This window comes from Nanorana parkeri, unplaced genomic scaffold (genome assembly GCF_000935625.1).
Source record: "Nanorana parkeri isolate BGI_ZX_2015 unplaced genomic scaffold, ASM93562v1 scaffold413, whole genome shotgun sequence".
NCBI classification, from domain to species: Eukaryota; Metazoa; Chordata; class Amphibia; order Anura; family Dicroglossidae; genus Nanorana; species Nanorana parkeri.
In genome coordinates this window covers 732120-754760 of record NW_017306681.1, presented here as the reverse complement: position 1 = coordinate 754760, position 22641 = coordinate 732120, and the positions used below count along the sequence as shown (strand labels likewise).

Here is a 22641-nt window from a genome sequence, read left to right as displayed (position 1 = left end):
CTGTGCCACGCATTCTGGTGTGGTCGATCGCACTACTGGCAGGAGTAGTGGCTGCGGTGCTAATTCACTTGAATGGCACCACCACACCTCCTCCCGCCCCAGAACCCAGGGAGGCTGAATTAAGTTTATATAACACATTCATTCTTTACTAACACTATTAGTTATGTGGATTGTGAAATGAGTCTACGTGAGCTATATTAGTGAACGTCAGAACACAATATATTATGACTTATTTAAATGTTTTAGCCACAGTAAATATAGGCTAATGGCACATAAGAGTTGCCTCTGTTTTTGAGAGAGCCCAGTGAAATTAATTGAGGTAGGATACATATTAAAAAGATTAATTTGACATTTTGTAACTAGTGTTATATAGCTATGTAAACAAGCATTTCTTCTGATCTGTTCAAAATCTGGCATTTATATTACTGTATCATTTAAAAAAAATGTTTTTGGTAGAAACATGCAATTTTTAATTGGTTTGCATCAGTAATGGAAATCAACATTTTAAAAAGGCCTACTCCACCTTAGGAGGCTAACTAGACAGTAGTGTCCCTCACTACGTCCTACTGGAGCGGCTATTCCAGCTTCCAGTATAAATGGACAAAAACCACAGTCCAATACAAACAATTGTTCTGACAGACCTTATTCCCCAGATATGCAGACACTCTCCAGTCTGTGTCCATCCAGTGCAGCCTGGATCTCACTCTGAGCTCTCACTCCCTCTCCGTCACTATCAGGTGCAGGCTAATTAATAGAGAGAGAGAAAGAGAGGAGGTTTACCTGTTGGGCCAGGCTTAACCCTTTCCTAGCCAGGGAAAGCTGCCCTTTTCAACCTCTCACTGACATACACAGAGTCGTGTACCCTGTCACAATATATATATATATTATCATTAGTTGGTGGGTAAATATTGCATATTAATATTTTATATCCCTCTTCAGGGAGCAGGGGAAGCTGCATTGTACATAATTACCAAGCTCTCTTTAGCTGCTTTGATAAAGAAAGGACTGTTGTTTTCAGAGCTCTGTAGCTCAAACCTCAAACAAGTGAATGAGTCAGAGAAGGGGCTCCCTTATCAAATGACTACATCTAAGGTTTCACTCAATCTTAACTAATCTCCAGTTTGGAAACTATTGCTGTGTTGTCTTATTAGATAACGCAAGGTGCTCAGGCAACCCTTTGTAATGTGTTATATGCTAACTTGCAGTATTAAGTTTCTCTAGGTATAGTAAACGAAAAAGTTAAGAAACATGAATTTAAACATGTATAAACAAAAAGAAATATAAAATTGGTCTAAAACTGCTATATTTTTTCCTTACCATTTTATTAGTACATCGTTAACACTGATGTGCCTTGGGATTCTAAGTGGTCAATTAATTACAGAGTAAGTGACAGTATGTATAAAACTCTGAGAACCTAAATGAATATATATTAGTAGGATGGACCATCTGTGCAAGCTATTAGCAAGTTGCCACGCACTTACATTTTTGAAATTTGAATCATCTTCTAAAAATAGCCTAGTTTATAATATTTTACATTGCTCATGCATATTTACATTTCTAGTGGGAACATACACTTGGCTACAATGTATGATCCAGTGGAAAAAATGGAGGTCACTGCAACTCCTGTGAGGATACAAATAAATATTTTATTATTATGTCCTTGTCAATTTCTCATGAAAAAGGGCAAAATAATTAGTCAGAGATCCCAGTACTACAACAAGAATATTTATATCTTACTGTGTAATGGACACACCTGTGTCCAACTAAAAGCTCACAAAATATTCTCTAGACCAGGGGTTTTAAGCTGGGGGTACTCATACCTCTTGGGGATATGGAAACCAAATTATGGGGGGTCTGGATCTCTGAATAATTAAGCTCTAAATTTTCTGTTCAGTTCTAATAATCTTTATTCATTATTGAACCTGAAATCAAAGTGTAGAAACTGCCTTGTGGTTCAGAGGGCCCGTGGGCATCAGGGGGCCCGTCACCCCCCCACTAAATTAAGCCCCCGGCCGCAGGTGCAGTGGTTCCCTCCCTCCGCCGCCTTTCTGCCACATGCACCACTACAGATGCGGCTCTGTAATCGTGCGGCAGGGCAGAGAGGCGATGGAGGAAGGGAGCCACTGCACCTGCGGTTGGGGGCTTTTATTTAGTGCAGGGGGTTTGGTGATGGGCCCTCCGGCATCTGCTGCGGCAAAATTTCTGGTGCGGCCACAGGAGAGCCCCCACTACCAACCAGGGCCCCCCTGAGCCCCCACTGACCACCAGGGTAAGGTGACCAGTGATTTGAAATCCAGGGACATTTTTAAGGGCTCATTCACACTGGAATCGGCTGGAACGTACAGCTTTGTGCTGCGTGCACGGCCGTATCAGGCAGCTCCTGGGAAGGACAGGTGCTGCGTGTGATTAGTACACAGCCCCCATTCTTCTCTATGGGACTACGCGGCTATATGCTGCCCTGCGCTCACCCGTCCTGCATGTCGGTGCGGGTGAGCGTGCCCGTATGATGACAGGATGGATCCTGTCTGCATCCGAGCCACGAAACATGCACCCGTACGGACGTGCAGGGCGGGTAAGCGTAGGGGGGTGTACGGCTGCATACTCCCATAGAGAAGGACAGGGGCTGCGTACTAATCACACGCAGCACCTGTCCTTCCCGGGAGCTGCCCGATACGGCTGTGCACGCAGCACGGAGCTGTACGTGCCGGACAATTCCAGTGTGAATGAGCCCTACATGTCCCCGGGAACTTAAAATAAAACATTGTTTTTTAATACTCACCTGATCCCTGGATCCACCAACAAGCCCAGCCTCCCGTCTCCCGCTGTCAGGAGCTGCATACAGAGTGTGCTGGTTACTACTTAACCCGGTGCACGCTGTGTGCAGCTTCTGAGAAGATACGCTATTAGCGTAGCGGGAGCAATGCAAAATGCGCAGCCGACTTCCCCGCTATGCTAATAGCGTATCTTCTCAGAAGCTGCACACTGCGTGCCGGTTTAATCAGTAACCAGCACACGTTCTATGCAGCTTCTGACAGCGTGGGAGATGGGAGGCTGCGCTTGTCAGTAGATCCAGGGATCAGCCTCAATTTAGGTGGTCTCCTAAATCTGGGGACTGTCCCCAGAAATCAGGGATGAATGGTCAGCCTACACTAGGGAGCCCACACTAGCCACCAGGTAGCCTCCACTGTCCACCACAGAGCCCCCACTAATCACCAGGGAGCTCCCACTGGCCACAGTGGAGCCCCCACTACCCACCTAGGAGCTACCACAGAGCCACCACTAATTATTATGGAGCCCCCACTGGCCACTACAGATCCCGCACTGACCAGCAGAGAGCCTGCACTGACCACCTGACAGTCCGCATTGGCCACCTGAGAGCCTGATTGGGGAGCCCCTCTGCTGCACCCACCTGTGAAACTCTCTGGATTTCTGGTGAGAGCCCGCACAACCCTCCTGAGACCCTGGTGACATCAGGCGGCGAACCCAGAGCTTCATATTATTCTGCATTGCTGTAATATGTATTGCTGGGATTTGTAGTCCTCTATTGCTGATGCTATTCTCCATTGCTGTATAATGGTATTGCTGGGAATCATAGTTCTCTATAGCTGTTGGCAGTCTTCATTGCTCTATAATGTATTATTGCTGGGATTTTTTAGTCCTCTATAGCTGATGGTATTCTGCATTGTTGTGTAATCAGGGGTGTGGAAATTCTTTTAAAAAACGACTTGTCCAAGGGATAAAGTAGGGGCTGAATCTACTTGCCCTTCATGACAATCTACTTGTCCCAATACAAAAAATAGTTTTAATCAAAACTAGGGTTGCACCAATGCCGGTTTTTCGGTATCAAGTGCGAGTACCGATATTTTGCTTTTGGTACTCGCCGATACTGAATACCAATATCGGTGCTTCCACTGGCATGGAGCAGGCTTCCCGGGTAATCAGGCAGCGGGTAATGACATGCTGCCCGTCTTCTTGATTGCCAGTAAAGCCGACTGCATGTTGTTTGCCGGCTTAATTGTGATTGGCCGGGAAACCGTCTTAAATAAAATATTAACCGTTCTGTAAGCAAAACTTAATTTCCCGGCAGTGCCCCTCCCGAGGATAGACTTTGGATCCGCCCCTGACATACGCTTGACACCATCTGAACCAAATAAGTTTATCTTGGTCTCATCAGACCACAGGACATGGCTCCAGTATGTGTGCAGCTTCTGAGAAGATACGCTATTAGCGTAGCGGGAGCAATGCAAAATGCGCAGCCGACTTCCCCGCTATGCTAATAGCGTATCTTCTCAGAAGCTGCACACTGCGTGCCGGTTTAATCAGTAACCAGCACACGTTCTATGCAGCTTCTGACAGCGTGGGAGATGGGAGGCTGCGCTTGTCAGTAGATCCAGGGATCAGCCTCAATTTAGGTGGTCTCCTAAATCTGGGGACTGTCCCCAGAAATCAGGGATGAATGGTCAGCCTACACTAGGGAGCCCACACTAGCCACCAGGTAGCCTCCACTGTCCACCACAGAGCCCCCACTAATCACCAGGGAGCTCCCACTGGCCACAGTGGAGCCCCCACTACCCACCTAGGAGCTACCACAGAGCCACCACTAATTATTATGGAGCCCCCACTGGCCACTACAGATCCCGCACTGACCAGCAGAGAGCCTGCACTGACCACCTGACAGTCCGCATTGGCCACCTGAGAGCCTGATTGGGGAGCCCCTCTGCTGCACCCACCTGTGAAACTCTCTGGATTTCTGGTGAGAGCCCGCACAACCCTCCTGAGACCCTGGTGACATCAGGCGGCGAACCCAGAGCTTCATATTATTCTGCATTGCTGTAATATGTATTGCTGGGATTTGTAGTCCTCTATTGCTGATGCTATTCTCCATTGCTGTATAATGGTATTGCTGGGAATCATAGTTCTCTATAGCTGTTGGCAGTCTTCATTGCTCTATAATGTATTATTGCTGGGATTTTTTAGTCCTCTATAGCTGATGGTATTCTGCATTGTTGTGTAATCAGGGGTGTGGAAATTCTTTTAAAAAACGACTTGTCCAAGGGATAAAGTAGGGGCTGAATCTACTTGCCCTTCATGACAATCTACTTGTCCCAATACAAAAAATAGTTTTAATCAAAACTAGGGTTGCACCAATGCCGGTTTTTCGGTATCAAGTGCGAGTACCGATATTTTGCTTTTGGTACTCGCCGATACTGAATACCAATATCGGTGCTTCCACTGGCATGGAGCAGGCTTCCCGGGTAATCAGGCAGCGGGTAATGACATGCTGCCCGTCTTCTTGATTGCCAGTAAAGCCGACTGCATGTTGTTTGCCGGCTTAATTGTGATTGGCCGGGAAACCGTCTTAAATAAAATATTAACCGTTCTGTAAGCAAAACTTAATTTCCCGGCAGTGCCCCTCCCGAGGATAGACTTTGGATCCGCCCCTGACATACGCTTGACACCATCTGAACCAAATAAGTTTATCTTGGTCTCATCAGACCACAGGACATGGCTCCAGTAATCCATGTCCTTAGTCTGCTTGTCTTCAGCAAACTGTTTGCGGGCTTTCTTGTGCATAATCTTTAGAAGAGGATTCTTTCTAGGACAACAGCCATGCAGACTAATTTGATGCAGTGTGCGGCGTATGGTCTGAGCACTGACAGGCTGACCCCCCACCCCTTCAACCTCTGCAGCAATGCTGGCAGCACTCATACATCTATTTCCCAAAGACAACCTCTGGATATGACGCTGAGCACATGCACTCAACTTCTTCGACTATGGCGAGGCCTGTTCTGAGAGGAGCCTGTCCTGTTAAACCGCTGTATGGTCTTGGCCACCGTGCTGCAACTCAGTTTCAGGGTCTTGGCAATCTTCTTATAGCCTAGGCCATCTTTATGTAGATCAACAATTCTTTTTTTTCAGATTTTAGAGAGTTCTTTGCCATGAGGTGCCATGTTGAACTTCCAGTGACCAGTATAAGAGAGTGAGAGCGATAACACCAAATTTAACACATCTACTCCCCATTCACACCTGAGACCTTGTAACACTAATGAGTCACATGACACCGGGGAGGGAAATGGCTAATTGGGCCCAATTTGGACATTTTCACTTAGGGGTGTACTCACTTTTGTTGCCAGCGGTTAAGACATTAATAGCTGTGTGTTAAGTTATTTTAAGGGGACAGCAAATGTACACTGATATACAAGCTTTACACTCACTACTTTACATTGTAGCCAAGTGTAATTTTGTCTGTGTCGTCACATGACATGATATAATAAAATATTTACAAAATGTGAGGGGTGTACTCACTTCTGTGAGATACTGTATGAGGTGAGTGATTTTCTCGAGCCGACGTGTGACAATGAAACTGTCACACGTCTGCTCAATAGATCGGGAAGTGAGTGAACACATACCGTCACACACTCACTTCTCGATGCTGTCCCTGCAGAGAGTCGTGACTGTCACTCACAGCTCCCTGCAGGGATTCCCCCCCTCCCCGCTCCAATCCTCTAGCGCTGACTGGAGGAACAAACGGGGGAGGGGGCGGGTACAGCTGGCTCTGCCTCTAGAGAGGTAGAGCCAGCTGTCAATCACGCAGCTGGCTAGATCTCGACAGTAATGTCGTGATCCATCCCGGCTGCGGCGGCTGTAGCTCGCAGTATGCTGAGCTTTGGGTCACGGGAGGACACTAGTAAACTCCTAGAAAATCCATAGTTCTCTAGAAATTTAATGTTGTCTATTAAATGTTTATTTGTGAAACAAAGATTGGATGAAAAAAACAGAAATAACAATTATTTACTATTAAAGTAAAACTTCCTCGAACACGTTACAGTTTACCTTAGATCTAATGCAATTTCTAATTGTAGCACAACTCCTGTGTTTTATAGCATTAGAAGCGTACTGACTGATTTCACTCTGGAATTACTCTATAAACTTATCCTAACAGACTACTAATATTTTGTAAGTAGTAATTCAGGCATATGGTAGGTTTATCAAGACTGGTGTTAATGTACAAAGAGTAAAAGGCAATCCTTCATTTTATTTTTTTATAAAGCGTGGTATGTATGACAACCACTTGGCATTTAGTGAATAGAAGCACAAAGCAAACCCAGTTGTAATTACTAGACATGCAATAAAGATAGTATTATACTGCTCAAAATCTTTTCATCATCTTCTTTTCTTTTTTACTGCACCATGCAGTCTGGGAGTCATTCTGGAGAGTTGGGCCGGGTGAGAAAGATGGTGATACCATCGAAATGCATTAGGAAGTAGGAGATCACAAGTACTATGTGTGAAGTTACCAAGGGTCACCAATGAAGGGAGCCGGCTTCTGATGGGATTATCCGGGTGACGTTACTTCCTTCCATTCTTTTAAGATTACATGTAAGCCCTATTTTATTATTTTTCTAATAAACATATATACTGCATAAGGGAGAGGTCTACATTTTTGTATTAGAGCTTATCTGCTGCATTCCTGGAGATATAAGCTCAGGTAGAAGCCAGGCCTTAGTACTGTGCACAGCTGGAGAGAGTGTGGATCATTACTGGAGAAACCACAACCTGGGAGTGAGGTTATGTCATTCAATACATGGAGTGGACTGATACACAATACCAACGCAATGGCATCCTAAGATGAAAATTCCCTTTTGGCTGCGATGGAGAAAGAGGAGTTATATCCTTGATATTGTGAGCATCAAGACTATAAGACACTTTATCTGACCCCAAAAAGCTTTATATGAGTAGAGAAGTTTTGAAAGGTACTGTGTTTTTCTTTGCAATTGCTGTGTCAGCATTGACTGCATGAGGGCTACTGCTGTGTTTTTAAGTGTGTATGATAATCAGCTCAAACTTTTGACATCTAACAACTTAGTCATTGAACTATTTATTGCATGAAGAGGACTTTTCTATTGGAACCATAGTTTTGAGCTAGTTATTTGTTTAAAGGTCCCCATACACTGGTTGGATTTTCGGACGTTATTTAATGTACTGGCAGAAATTCGAACAGTGTGTGGGGCGGTCGGCTCCCTTCCAGCTGGCAATCCTTGATCAGCTGATTGAAGGAGCTGTCTGGAAAATTTCCCATCGATCAGAGCAGTCAACCAAGGAGGAATCGGGTAAATGTTGTTTGTTCGGTTCATGAGTTAAACGAAAAAAAATTATAGGTGTGTTGCCAGCCTTAGGGCCCTTTCAGGGCCCTGTCACAACATAAAGAGTGTGTTCCATTGCGTTCAGCCTCTGAAACGCACTGGAGCGCAACCCAGCCAGCTCACTTTGTTTTGGCAGTTTGAGAAGCGCTAGCTTGTCTCTTTTTTGTTTTTAATGTGAGTTATACTGGGGGAAGTGCATTTGCTGGCAGCATCCCTGGGTGATCCCTCTTAATTGGCATAAGATTGTTAACATTCCAATCAGGCGGATCAAGCAAGATTTTAAACAGAGTGACATGAAAATAATGCAGTGTCTCAGATGGGAGGGGGGAGTGAGTGAGTGAGTCAGTATGCCAGTCAGAGAGGGCAACTTCATTGCAAGTTGCCCCGGCTGTAAAATTCCAGATGAAATTACTGCTAATTACCTGCGTAATCTGGAATAAGGAAGTACTTGTTTGAGAGGTATTTGCATGCTTGTTTAGCACATGTAATTAGTTTGAAGTCCGTAGACTAGCTAAATGTTCACATATCTGTCATATGCATAAACTGGGCTGATTATGAACCTGAACAACTGAGAATTAAACTTTTCGTGGCCATGACTTTTGGTTTATCACAATGTTTACTGAGAATGATACAAAGGGCTGCTGAAAAAAATAATATGATAAGAAATTAATAGGTTAAATGGATTCTTCTGTAGAGGCATATGGCTTATGTGTAATGTGACATAGAGGACAAGGTCCCTTGTTTCAGGCAGTGAAGATGGGACACAGTCCTTTGCAGGATGTATATGAAAAGCTAAATAATCCAGCAGCTGTAATTCGGTATGCCTTGCTCTAAATGGGAGGTCTGCACATCTTAATGCCATCCTTATTTTTAGCATTTTGTAAAATAGTAACAGACTGTAGACTGTCATCTAAAATATACTTCTTTGTTAGCCGGCAAATCTCTGTGTTTAGTGAGACCTAAACAAAGTTGTCAGGGATGTGACTGATAGTACTTTCAAACATCAGCACTCTGCAAGGAGTGGAAATCGGGAGATGTATACTGTATATAAGTTAAAATACTGTACCAGTTGAACATTTCCACACTATGTAATAATACAATTGCAAAACCAATTTAAAACATGTTAATGAGCATGATTTTATAACTTTGGGCACTTAGAATAGTGCAGCCTCATTGAGAGAGATAATGTGACTGTGGCAGTTTAAATACATTTTTAAGATACAGAATATGGATACTAGAATGCTTATTAAATTGGCAAAGCACCCTCTGCAAAAAACAGAGTTCATTGCAACAATTTAGAAACTACTATTCACTGATATGCTTTTAGAAAATTTAATCTGATTCTGCATTGCTGCGTTTTATGATTCTGGTTGCTGCATGTTATTGCACTTTGGATGGTGTCACTAATCTCTGCACTCCTTAATAAAGCTGAACTCCAAGTAGTTCTAAAAATTGACAAGCAGAGCCCCCTGCACCACAAGGGTTAATTGCGCGTTTCATCTAGAATGAAACATATAACCAGCAATGCTCATTCTTGCTCTGTGGTACCCTGTGGTCTCCGAATCTCCCAGTAAGTGGGCGAGCCCTTAAAGTGTATTTCCCCTTTCTTGGTCAAGTTTGGGAAAGCCCCACTTTAGAATTGTTATGTGTTTCCTATTCACACAGCATACCTAAAAAAATATTTTTATATTTCTAACTTTAGATGTTTCTTTGGTTAAGGCCTTTGTGCAGATTTCAAGCTACTCTGAGCATTTGAAAGTAGAGGGACAAACTGAGAGATAGTCTGAGCTACTTAACATACAATGCCTCTAATCTTTAACCCTTTGTTAGGGCAGACAGTGTTCAAATCTAATTTACAACATATAATGAACTCTGCTAGCACATTACAGACAGGGTTAATACATAACTTCACTCCTCCCTTAGGGGGGATGCTAGTTAGGATTTTAAGGATGTAGAAAGCACTTAAAAATGTAAGCAGCAAAAAGCAGCTCCTATGCTTCAGTTTCCTGCACACAACTCAATTGTCTTAGAACTAGTTGATACCTCATGTTTTTAAACAATAATGGCTCTTACTATTGGGCAACCCATATGACCAGAAAAAAATAGCACCTATAAATACTTCTATTGTGGATTGTTTTTAACACTTAGGGGTCTATTCACGAAGCTGCCGAGGGCAGCCGAGTGAATGACCGATCTGAAGTGAGCCGAACACTGTTCGGCTATTCACTTCAGGCTGGTACGGCTGATTTCAGCCGTACATCGGCTGAAATCAGCCGTACACCGGGTTGCTTCGAGTGGCTTCGGGTCGGCCGAACATTGAACAGAAAAAGTTTAAAAAAAGTAAAAAAAAGTAAATAGAAAACGATTGTGCGGAGCTAGCAGTGACAGCTAGCTCCGCCTAATAGTTTCCTATTGTCCGGCGGCCCTGCTGCGATGTCAGAATAGAGAAAAAAAAAGAATAGGCTGTGGGCCGGCTTTCAGCACGGCTCAACCGAGCCGATGCATATGCGTTCGGCTCGGCTGAGCCGATCGGCCGCGATCGGGAGCTGTACGGCTATTGTGAATAGCCCTTACAGCACCCCTTCGGTTCTACTGAACCAAAGGCGCCCTGGGGCCGAAGCTAGCCGAAGGATCGGCCGAAGCTACGGCCAGATCCTTCGGCAGCTTCGTGAATAGACCCCTTAGTTATTTAGTGGGTATACGAAAATAATGCAGCTAAATGATCATTTTCTACTTTTTACAGCATCTAAGCCAAATGTCTGTGTGTTGTCATCACATCTGATCCAACCGCTGGCTTGTGTTTTGTCTTTCCTAATCTCATCTGGAGGACTGAGTTATTTTCGTAACACATCAGCACAACTGCAAAGCACAACTGTCACCAGTTTTATTCCTGTGTGTTTTTTATGGCACCCTTTTCACTTCATCCATCTGGAAGGATGAGAAACGAGCAATCAATAAAAAATGGAGACTTTGCGAAAAGGTCACTTTGAGAAAAGAGGCCATTGGATCTTTAAACTACCCAGACACTGCAGTCAGCTTTAAGAAACATTTTTTGTATGTCTCTGGTTAGCATACAGTGCCACTTCCAATCACGCCAATGGAACAAAAGCAAGTGTCTTATACCATTAGCCTCAGGTTTCTGTATGTCAACTTTCAGAGTATATTTTTCTAGGAATAAATGATGTATGCCATGCAATGTATATTTACATTTATGCAGTTATACATAGACAGTGCATTATTACTGAGCTATTTTAATGCTGTTTCCATATATATAGCAAAAGAGGGCTAAAGTGCTACTCTGTTTATGAATTCCCAGGTTTTTTCAACTATCAGTGCCGTGAACTGGATGGGAAGTTACTATTTTTAACCAACATTGACCTTCTTGGAATTTTATTATTTGTCATTTGCAGGGGGGAGATAGTCTTAGTTACTGGTCAGATGAGTGGGAATCAAACTCTAGACAATTTTTAGGATTACTTGAATATTTCAGACAATTGTTTTCCTCTATACGTTGCCTGTTTGCATGAGCAACAACACTTGGACACTTGGACCTTGGCCGACAGTCCAAGACACTGTGCAAATTTCGTCCGGTACATAAAAACCAGCCGTAATTCTACATTGTGTGGGCGCCTTAAAGCATACTACCTCTCCCCACTAGTCAGATAAATGAAATTGTTAAAGCTAATACTTATGCCAATTAATTTACCAAGAATAGTGTATTCCACAGCCTGGTTGTGCAGTTAAAACTTATACATATTCTTGGTACTTAGACAACTAGACTTCTGAAAAATTTTAATTTGTTTTCATCTTTTTAGTATTTTTCTCACAGGTTTATGCTGGCAACAGAGATTTCTGTTCTCGCGCATCCCTCTTTCTACATTGACATAAATGTGCATGTTTAAAGAAGAACTGCAGGCAAATAAAAACACTTATCCTTGTAGTGGGGCTGCCTGCACTGCAAGAGTTATGTGCTCATTTTGTCTAGGGCACTCAGATAAAGCTGCTTTACTTACCTGATCCTCAGTCACACAGCAGTAACCTCTTTCCCCCTCCGCTGTGGAATGTTCCTCTGCATCCTCAGGTCTAATGCGGGTCAATGGACCTGCATGAGACGTGATGATGTCTGCGGTCCTTAGATCACCAGAGCAAGGGTTAGAAGAGACGGAGACCAGTCTAGCAGCCTGGAGGAAGCTGGGATCAGGTAAGTCATTCTGCTTTATTCCAGCCCCTAGGTCAATATAAACACTTAACAAGCCCACTGCAATGGAAAGTTTTTTTTATTTGAGTTCTTCTTCAAGCAACACAATCAGGCATGTTTATGGTATTGTCTGATAAAGTAGAACTACAGCTTTAAAATAAATAAATAAATATATATATATATATATTATATATCTACAAACGCACACACATATACATATACTTACATTGGTCCTGGATCCCTGGCAGGGCCTTGGGGATCCTGTAATACATAATACACTGTAAAAGCTGCAGAACTTTTTGTCCCATGCTGCCGGCACCTATGCAGTAACTGCCTATAGATTAGAATGTAACCTTGCTCCAACAACATGGGTGTAGCTTATTCAAGTCTATAGGATGTAATTGTGCAGTGTAGTGCAAGTTTTCTGCAGCTAAGCACCATGGGAGGCTTCTGCCATTGGAAGGAGGTAACTTGATTCTTGGATGGGGATTTTATGTTAGAATAGGTTAGGAGTCTAGGGATGGGTAGGAAGAGAGTTTTTATGTTAAAGTTAACCAGTCCTTAAAGAATACCATACCCTTTTCAGCACAGATGCTTGAATCCTTATTTCTCCAAGCTTTACCTAGAACTCTACATGAAGAGATGTGGCTTATGGCCTCCCAGCTTCTGTGCACACCCTGCACTTCTTGCACTCATGGGAGATGGGTGAGATATCCTGTACACAAAGAAAAGTAAAGAAGATAATTGTGCACATGTATTAAGTATTTTGTTTCTATGTCTTGTTCTTGTTTTAGTAGGTTGAAAATATGTCTACTGATAAGATTGCTGTATCTGTGACAAATTTAGAGTTATTTCATGTAGCAGTTTTGTAGCAATACGTCCAAGCATGGAAACATCCTATTATATCCTATGCTAGATTGTATCTGCACAATCATAAAGAGATTTCCATTTTCACATAGTTATGGTGATCAGTGCATCTTCTGAAAACTATAATTACAAGCTTCTTCAAAACTCCAGGAGGCTTTTACATTTCTTTAACATGTCAGCTACAGACAATATATATTCTTTATTTCATCCTTGAATGCACATTTTCGCTAGCTGGATTTGTATGAAGAGCTAAAAATGGAGTACCTTTATTTATTGTTATAAGCGATGCAGAGAAACAGAATCTACATGTGTTAGTTCCCCATCTAATGGGCATAGACAGACCTGCTGGGAGCAGCAGATACAGGGAAGAATTTGGCTTGTCTGAAAATAGGGTAGTAGGCACCACACAGAAATAGCATCATTACGAATCTGACACATTTTAAATTTGCACTGAACATATTTGTTTTTCTGAGAAATTATAATTTGATTTTTCTCACCAATTTTATCAAGTATGTTAAAACAAAAATATGCATAGTGTGGGAGATATAACATGTGCAAGACATTTCACTGTCAGAGGAAGCACTGTAAATATATATGATGGGACCCTATAGCAAATACCTTTACTTGCTCTCTTCTGCTTACTGGCTGCATGCTTCTTCTAGGCCAGTATCTCAGAAAGCATATAGGACAGTGTTGGCCATTAAAAAAGCATTTCCATAAGCAAATCATGAGTGCTACTGTTTTTCCTTTGTGCAGAGTTTCCTATATAGCATCTCTGTTACTAAAATAACAATTAGAAAATAAAGAGAGATAGAATAAAGAGAGATTTAAAGCAGAGCTAAAGTAAAAAAAAATAATACATTGCGAGCAGGCAGGCTCTTTATTACAGCAGCAACTATTGGGGAAATCAAAGAATGTGGCCGAGACAGATAAGAAAAGTGTCTTAAGGTTACAGTGTTGTTATTTGCACCAAACTCCTATACAAGGCTGCATAGCATTCATGAATTTGGTGCAAACCTGTGAAACCGGCTTGCGAGAGAAACTTTGGGAAAGATATATGCACACTGATAAAGTACACAGATGTGTCACGTCTCTGTCCAAAGTGTTGCATATGTGTCTGAGGCAGGTTTCAGCTGGATCAGGTCCAAAAGCTATACCACCGCACTTGCAGGCCGCGCTGGCGAGAGGGTTGGAGGCGCGTGCAGGGCCCCACGATCATCCGGCGGGGATTCCGCTGCCCATAGGCGCTTGAGTGAGCCCGCGTGCGGCCTCTTGGCTGAGGCCGACTTTTGGCCTCTTTTCCCCCCCATGAGGATAGTAAGGGAGTCCGGCGAAGTGTCCTTGTGTCATGAGCAGCTCGGGGATGGAGCGGGAGCTTCAATTACACACGTCCAGCCGCCGCCATAGGTAAGCCACGCCCCCCACCACCGCACTTCTTAACAAAAAAACCCTTAAATTGGGTGCTGAAATGCTGAGAAATTCCTTTCTTTCTTGAATCAATTAAGTAACAAGATGTCACCAGCACACCGAATATATATGTCAAAGCAAACATCCTTTATTGATGCATATTGTCACATAGCTGGCAATGTTTCGGGGTCCTGCAGGGTACTGATACTGATGAAGTGACCCTTCATGGCCCCAAAACGTTGCCATCTATGAGACAATATGCGTCAATAAAGGGCATTTGCTTTCACATACTGTATATCTTCATCCTGTCACAAAAAAGTACTTGGTTTTAATTTGCATCAGTTTTCTTATTACCAAACTGACAAAGCTTCTTTATTGACTATGGAAAAAAAAGAAAACTTGCCGCACTCCTTACCGGGACTCCCCAAAAAAAGACGGGTGCTTGAAATGACTGCGGATGACGCTGCCACATGTAGACAAAAAGAAAGACGTCACCAGCACTCCAACAACGATAATAACAGCAATTAGATGCTCATTTACTGACAGATGCTGTCTCTCATTGGCAAGAGCTTTTGGGGCCACACAGGGTCCCCTTTGTCAGGCTCAGAGATGACATCTCTGAGCCTGACGATGACATCTCTGAGCCTGACATCTGCGCTCTTTAGTTATGCTCTAATGCTCATCTGTCCCCACACACATTTGTGAAATCTTTGCTCTATTGCAGAGGAAAGCCACCTGAAGTAGCTTAACATCTGACACTTTTTGGTTGTGTTGGGTAACTTTGTGCTCATTGCTCTGTGTCTCCTCTTGCTGGTATATACTGTACTTTAATATGGGGTACAGTAGTGACATTTGGACAAGCAAGAAACCACAGACCACAGCAGGGGGGATGCAGGCATGGGACACACTAGGATGTGTGCAAGAAGTAAAGATTCTCAGGGCACTTCAGCGCAGAGCAAAGATACCATGTTGAGCTCTGAGTCTCTCTTTTTTACACGGTCTTTGTTTTTCTATTTGTTAGGGTGACACCCCCTGTCAGATGACATGGGCTTATCTGACGGGCAGAGTCTAAGTACCAATCGGTGTTCACCAGAGCTCCTGATGGTGGAGATAGGCTTGGCTGCTTGCTGGTACCAGGTCGCGGTCCCCAGGGTTGCCTTGCCAAGGGATGGACGAGAACAGGAGGACTCCAGTGAGGAGACAGTAGTCAGATCCAGGCAGAGTTCAAGGCAGGCGGCTAGCAGAGGGTGGTCTGATGGTCCAAGGTCGGCAACGAGTAATCAGAGGATAAACGCAGGAGACAAGAGCGAAGTCGTGTCCAGGCAGAAGATCAGGGCAGGCAGCAAGCGAAGAAGGGTCAGACGGTCCAGGTCAGCAACGAGAAAAAAAGCAGAAATATAAAATTCCTTAACACACAGGAAGCAAAAAGACACAGCACCAGCTCCTTACAGAGCTAGTGCTTAAATACCTCTCAGAATCAGTGGCGACACGCCAAGCCTCACCTTAGGGTAAACTGGATGTCCTGGTCTGGAATCTGAGACTATTATTAGCCATACTGGCCCGGGTCCTGTGAGATCCATTAGAGATAGTAGCGGATCCTCCGGAAATCCTGGATGGGATTCTCAGAGGAGATCGGTAAACCCTGACAGGTACTCTGAGCTTGGCATAACACTATTTCTGCAAAATAAATGCATTAAAGGGAATGTGTAGAGGTTTTGTACATGTTTTCTTTAGTTTATTATGATCCAAATTAGAAGAATGTACATATATTTATTTTTTGTTAGGTAAATATGAAATATTACATTCTAATATTATGTAGTCTTCTATGCAGCCTGCAGGTGGAGCTCTAGTCTTCTTTTCATATTATTAGCATGATAACTTTTAGCTGTGCTGGAAAAATTCCCTTGCTTACAGAATTGAAATGAGTTATCAGAGCCCTGACTCTGGTTGCTTATAGTTTTGTAAAAAAAAAAAAAAGATCTATAAACATTTTGTAGGCACAAACAGACAAAAAGACCCTTTCAAATTATTATTTCTTGTTTTAGTTTGCCTATTTATTTGTAACCTGCCATAAAGATTTATAGGTTATGTATTCTGAATTTTGAGTGTATGCTGTGTTGTATGATCATATGGGATCAGGGCTTCTTAACCTCCCTGGCGGTATTCCCGAGTGTGGCTCGGGGTTAATTTTCAGTACCAAGCGCGGTAACCCCCGAGTGCGTGCGCAAAAGTGTCACTTACCTTCTCCCTGCGAGCCCGCCGTGTCCTCTGCTGTGTTCGCCCGGCCGATTCCGGCATTCGACTTTCAGTTTCGTTTTCGGGCAGGTTAATTTATGATTTTGTGTTTCAAACTTTATCATACCCGGGATGTCTATTGGACTCTTGTTTGGACAGATTTAGGTGAGTTATTCCTAAGATATACTAAGAATTACAGGCCTACAATATAAAACAACAAATTGCCATAAAAAACAATGTACCACTTTGGCATGCTAAAATCCTCCATAATCATACCACCAGGGAGGTTAAGCAACATGGTATGGGTACTTACTGGAAGACTAACATTAAGATTAAAGTACATGAAAACTGGAGGCAATATTTTTTCTATGGTTACTGTAAATTTACAGGCACTTAGGGGTTGATTTGTAAAGCAGTAGTATGGCCTAACCAATGGCATACCACTGCTTTTTTTTTTTTTTTTTAAAGCACTCCAGCACATTTATAAAGCACAGCTGTGCGCTTTACAAATATTCTTTCTGCCCTGTTTGCTTTGGGTTCATGAAAAAAGTAAAGCCCAATTTTTTGTAATGAAAGAGGGTAAAAATATGAGAAGAAGACAAGGAAACCTATTATATTAAATTTGATAGGTCATGCCCGGGTGTTCTTTGTAGTGTTATGCAGAGAATCATCTGAAGGACACAGCAGACTTCACACTGTGCAATTTATAATTGAAATGTAATATGAAGGTGCAATGTTCAGTAATTATTGCCATGTCTTGTGGAGAATAGGATGTGCTCTCTATTTTAAATCAGCACTTTAGAGGTAGCTGAAACATTCTCAGTACCTTTCTGTGTTTCTATCATCAGTGCCCATTTTACAGTGTTTACACCGCTCTCCGCATAAGTCAGTTGCTAGGCTCACAGCTTATTTGCTATGACATAGGCAACAATCATAACACAGAGGATTGCAGGAAGAGGCAGCAGGAAAGCATTGCAGTTTGGGAAGAAAATGGATTCTTAAAGAGGGCAGCTGTAGTTATCAATTCAACCAACAGATTGCATGCTGCCTGACTTTTTCTCTCTTTCAGAGTTGTCCATAACTGCCAGATCTGGGTTTGGATTGTTAATATTTTCCAAAAAAACAGTAAATTGGAAAACACATAACATATTCATTAGACATGTAACTCTGCAAAAAATCTGTTTTGTATCAAATCGATTTGGATTTTAATTTTCTCTGTCATGTGTCAAAGTCCAATATAGTTTAGTTGTGAATGAAATTTGGACAGATCCAAATTTTTGCTAAAGTATTTCGTTCGCATTCAGACACGTTCAAATTCGGAAATTCGGATGCATCCAAATGTCCAAATGTAATTAAATTCCTACGATTATCCATTTGGAACGAAACAAAATATACATGTCTAATATGTATATCAATCTTTGTGTTTTCTCCCGTACGCTTGAGACCATCAAGCTATAAACTTATATTTAAGCGTTATGTAAACCCAAAGATTAAATGTTTATATATTGCAGCTTACTAATCCCTAAATGTGGTGGCTGCATTATTATTGATTTGTTTTAGGCTTTTTTCCTTTATTTTCACCTAGTGATCTGGACAGAAATGCACCTCCTGTCTTAGCATGGCTCCACTCTATGGAGGAGTAATGGGGCTACCCTTGAACAGTAGCATTGTCAGTCTGTGGTAGTGTTAGATGGACTAGCAGATTTACATTATTTTGACTTGGCTAACAAATTGAAGCTGAACTACAGCTAACACTTTCTAAGCAAAAAAAATGTTTTTTCCTATTGGGATAAATGATTCACATAAATGAATAAAAGCTAACCGTTGAAAGCACCCCTGTCAAATGGTTTGTCTTAATCCTCTATATGCCACTTTTGCTGTTAAAGACAGTTGAAAAATACAAGACTTACTGGCCAGAACACCAGGTGATAAAAAAGGAACACAAATTAGAAAGAAAAAGAAAACAAATGCAGCTTTTACATTTAACAATTGGTACACTTTAAAATATTAGACTTTTGCTTTTAGGTTTAGATATGCTTTCATAGTTCCTCTAAAACAGAATGTTTTTTTTTTTTCATTCCTTCATTAAATGCCAAACCAAATAATTATACCTTCGCTATTAGGCTCGATGTCTACATATAAATTGTACAGGTGAGCAGGTGGTAGGTCATATTGCTTTTCATTAAATTAGAGCAGAGTTAATTGTATTTAGCAAATATAATTTGCTGAAATATTGTAATCTATATCTATTCTATTGACAGGCAAATACCAGCCTCGTTTGTTTGTTTGCACATAAAGATGGTTTAGACGTGTTTTCTTGTTATACTATATTTTTGCTCACAAAACTTTTTGCTTTCCTTAGCAGGAAAATATGGGACCTAAGTGAGAGTAACAGGTAACAGGATATACCTGGATATTAACATTTACAAGGAATAACACCAGAGATTGTTGATCCAGGGAATCTCCGTTTGTCTTCGGGGATCAGGAAATAATTTTTCTCCCCGTTAGAGCAAATTGGACCACGTTTTATAGAGTATTTTTGCCTTCCTCTGGATCAACTGTGGGTATAGGATTTTGTGTTTTCATTTTTTTTTTCATCTATTGGTGGAACTGGATGCACTTGTATCTTTTCCAACCTTAATAACTATGTAACTTTGTAAACCAAACACATTATTATCAGATACAGGTTTGACTGGCTGAGATGACCATACTACATAGCTATGTAAATTCATCCAGCTAGATTTAATTTGCGATGACTAGTCTATGTAGCTAGAGTTTAAACATGTGTTTTTTTGTACTTTACAATGGACATCTCTCAAATACTGTGAGAAAATTCCTGTTTTTTTGGTTTTCAGCCTATATAGGGCTGAAATCAGCCGTACCAGCCTGAAGTGAATAGCCGAACGGTGTTCGGCTCACTTCACTTCTGATCGGTCATTCACTCGGCTGCCCTCGGCAGCTTTGTGAATAGACCCCTAAGGTAATGATTTTTTTTTAAAATGTTCATACTACACCTACGGCAGAAATAAAAAGTGCCATGATGTGTGCACGTTTTACCGCGTTGTGAAAAAAAGCAATGATACATCTTGAAGTTTGGAGTTTTGTTTGCAAATTTTTGTTTGTGTCATAGTACCGTGCAAAATTGTTCATAAATAAATTTTTAAGATGGATTGCGCTTTGATACTAGATGGAATGCTGTTTGATGCTAGATACGTACACTGTTGGGCAATGACCAAACAGCCTCCATATCCGTCCACATTGGTGCACTATAATTTCCTTCTTGGAGAAGACAGACTTCTGCTAATCATAGCAGTAGTGGGGGAAAAACTGAAAAACACAAAAAAATTAAAAACATTATGTAGAACATTCAAAAGTTTATTTCTATGTAGACAATGCAACCATATAAACCATACTCAACCATATAAACCATACTCAACCATATAAAGATCTATATGTATTTAGAAAGATACGTATCCACACACTTTCTTATATGTGTATACTCACACACACATATAATTGTGTGTATATTTATATACAGTATATATATAGATATATACTGTATATAAATACTATATACTATATACTTATATACTATATATATATACTGTATATATACATACATAGATAGAGAGAGAAAGAAAGAAAGAGAGAGAGAAGTATATATCAAAGTAAATGGACACATGGGTATGATACCTAGGAATTTACATGCGCATGTACATACAAAAATGCAAAACAATTAACAATAAAACCATACCCAAGCACACATGGAAAAACACCTATACACAGATTACAGGGCAGCACAGACTTACTTTCACAATGTTGGGGAGTTTGTTGGAAGAATAATGGTGCAGCGTGGTATGTCAGCTGTTTGTTCAGACGAAAATAACAAATGCGCAACTGTGCCTGCACATACATACAGTATGATCCAGTTCACAAAATGTATGTGATGGCACAAAAGCACTATCACTTTTTTAGTTGGCAAAATTTGCACAGACCTCTGATAAAGCCCAAATAGGGGCGAAACATGTTGGGCATGGGTGCTTAGGGATTTATTAGTTAGAGGGAGGGAAAAGAGAGATTTGATGCAGACGAATGCGAATAGAGACAAAAGTAAAGGGATTACAATGGAAAAAGAAAAGATGTAGCTTATTAAAGATAAGCCACACCAAAGTGATTATAAAATGGACCAAACTGTAAATTTTCAATTATAAACAAAGAAATAACTTTATCAATAGAATATAAATTATTGTGTACTACATTGCTCCTCAACCCTTTAAAAGAAAGGAAAACTTTGTCATAACACACACACACACACACACACAATCCGAAGTCACACACCCATAGTTGGGCTTCTTTAAGTCTCTTAAAAAAGCAATAGATGTTAAAAAATGGTGTCAGTCTTTAGGATTCCAGGGATATTTGGACTTATAGTTCCATCTGTATCATTGTTCACTCTATTACAATGGACAATAGATTAGTAAATAGTAATAAATAGTTTAATAAATCAAAAAAAGATTGTATTAGAGTAAATAAAAGGAAAAAAAAATGTATATAACTCTAAGGGGAGAATGCTCAGGTGTGTGTCATACTGTGAGAAAAAAGGTACGTTAAGACCCCAGAAATAGAGTGAATATTTTTTTTATTAATTCCCTTGTGAGAATAACCAGTGTGGGTGCAATGTTAAAAGTAGAAAAATAAAATATATTTTAACAAGCGTGTGAGTGTTTTATTTGTAATCCTTTTAAAACCACAAGTGGTGAATTATTTTGAGATCCCAGCGACCCCTTAATCCAGATCACCAGGTAAGGTGTGGTCACCTACTGTTCATGGAGGCTAGGTAATAAGCTCATAAGCCCCTCCCATGCTGGCACCTCTCCTAGGTACTTATGATGTTTGTATGACAATTCGGAAGGGGAACATATTTTTTTTACGAATCTCTCTAAAAGCTAACCTCAATGCTAAAGGGCATTGGGATTAATATGAGCATAGCATGGGTTCACATACGGTACTTGGAGTCACTTTGCCAAACATAAACAAATAACAAATATGTCTTGGTTTAAAGTAATTGGTTTACCACCTCATCTCTTTAGTGCTAAACAAAAATGGAGCCTCTAAAATTATTCTTGTACATTTCACATGTGTATACTTGTATACACATTTAAATTATTTTTACAATTGTATTTGTATTTATTATTGATACTAGGTGGCTAATAAAGAATAGTATTAACACGTTCTCTTTATGGAGACATCAGAAGCTGCCAGTTCTCTAAGACTATAAGCCCAAAAGTCCTCAGATCTGATGGTTCACCAAACTCCCATTGCTTGCCATCCAGGATTTCCTTGCTGTCTGTGTCTTTCAGTTCCTGAGACCCCTGTAAAAATGATCAAATAATAAACACATATAAACTTGAAATAAAAACAACCAAAGTAAAAATGATCCAAAACCATTAGTGTTTCCCTAAAAAGTAGTTTTTTTTGTTAACATTTGCATCAGGCTAACATCATATTTGTGGATATACTATATATACTTTATTTTTGACTAGCCAATATCAAGAAAAGATTAAAGAGAAACAACTGAATTCATATGCCAACAGCATTCATTTGGAAGCAATGTTCAACCTGCAGTGCTGCTAATGCTGAAACATTAATTTATGTGATCAGGGAGACCTTCACAGATAAGGTCAGCTTACAGTCTGGAAACATTGCTGATAGCAAAGCTTAGCTGTGGTTACTGACAAAATAATCACGTTAAAGCTTTTGCATTATGACAAAGGGATATATATATATATA

The 22641-nt window shown here is 41.1% G+C and overlaps 1 protein-coding gene across 1 annotated transcript in view; it reads right to left on the bottom strand.

Annotated features, from left to right (window-relative positions):
* MAP9 (microtubule associated protein 9) overlaps window positions 1-16914 on the bottom strand; it is a 143605-nt gene extending 126691 nt beyond the window's left edge. Inside the window, 2 exon segments of the mRNA XM_018559710.1 lie at window positions 12158-12325; window positions 16858-16914. Of these exon segments, the coding sequence (XP_018415212.1) occupies window positions 12158-12325; window positions 16858-16914 (225 nt within the window).
* Between the last annotated feature and the right edge of the window lie 5727 nt (window positions 16915-22641).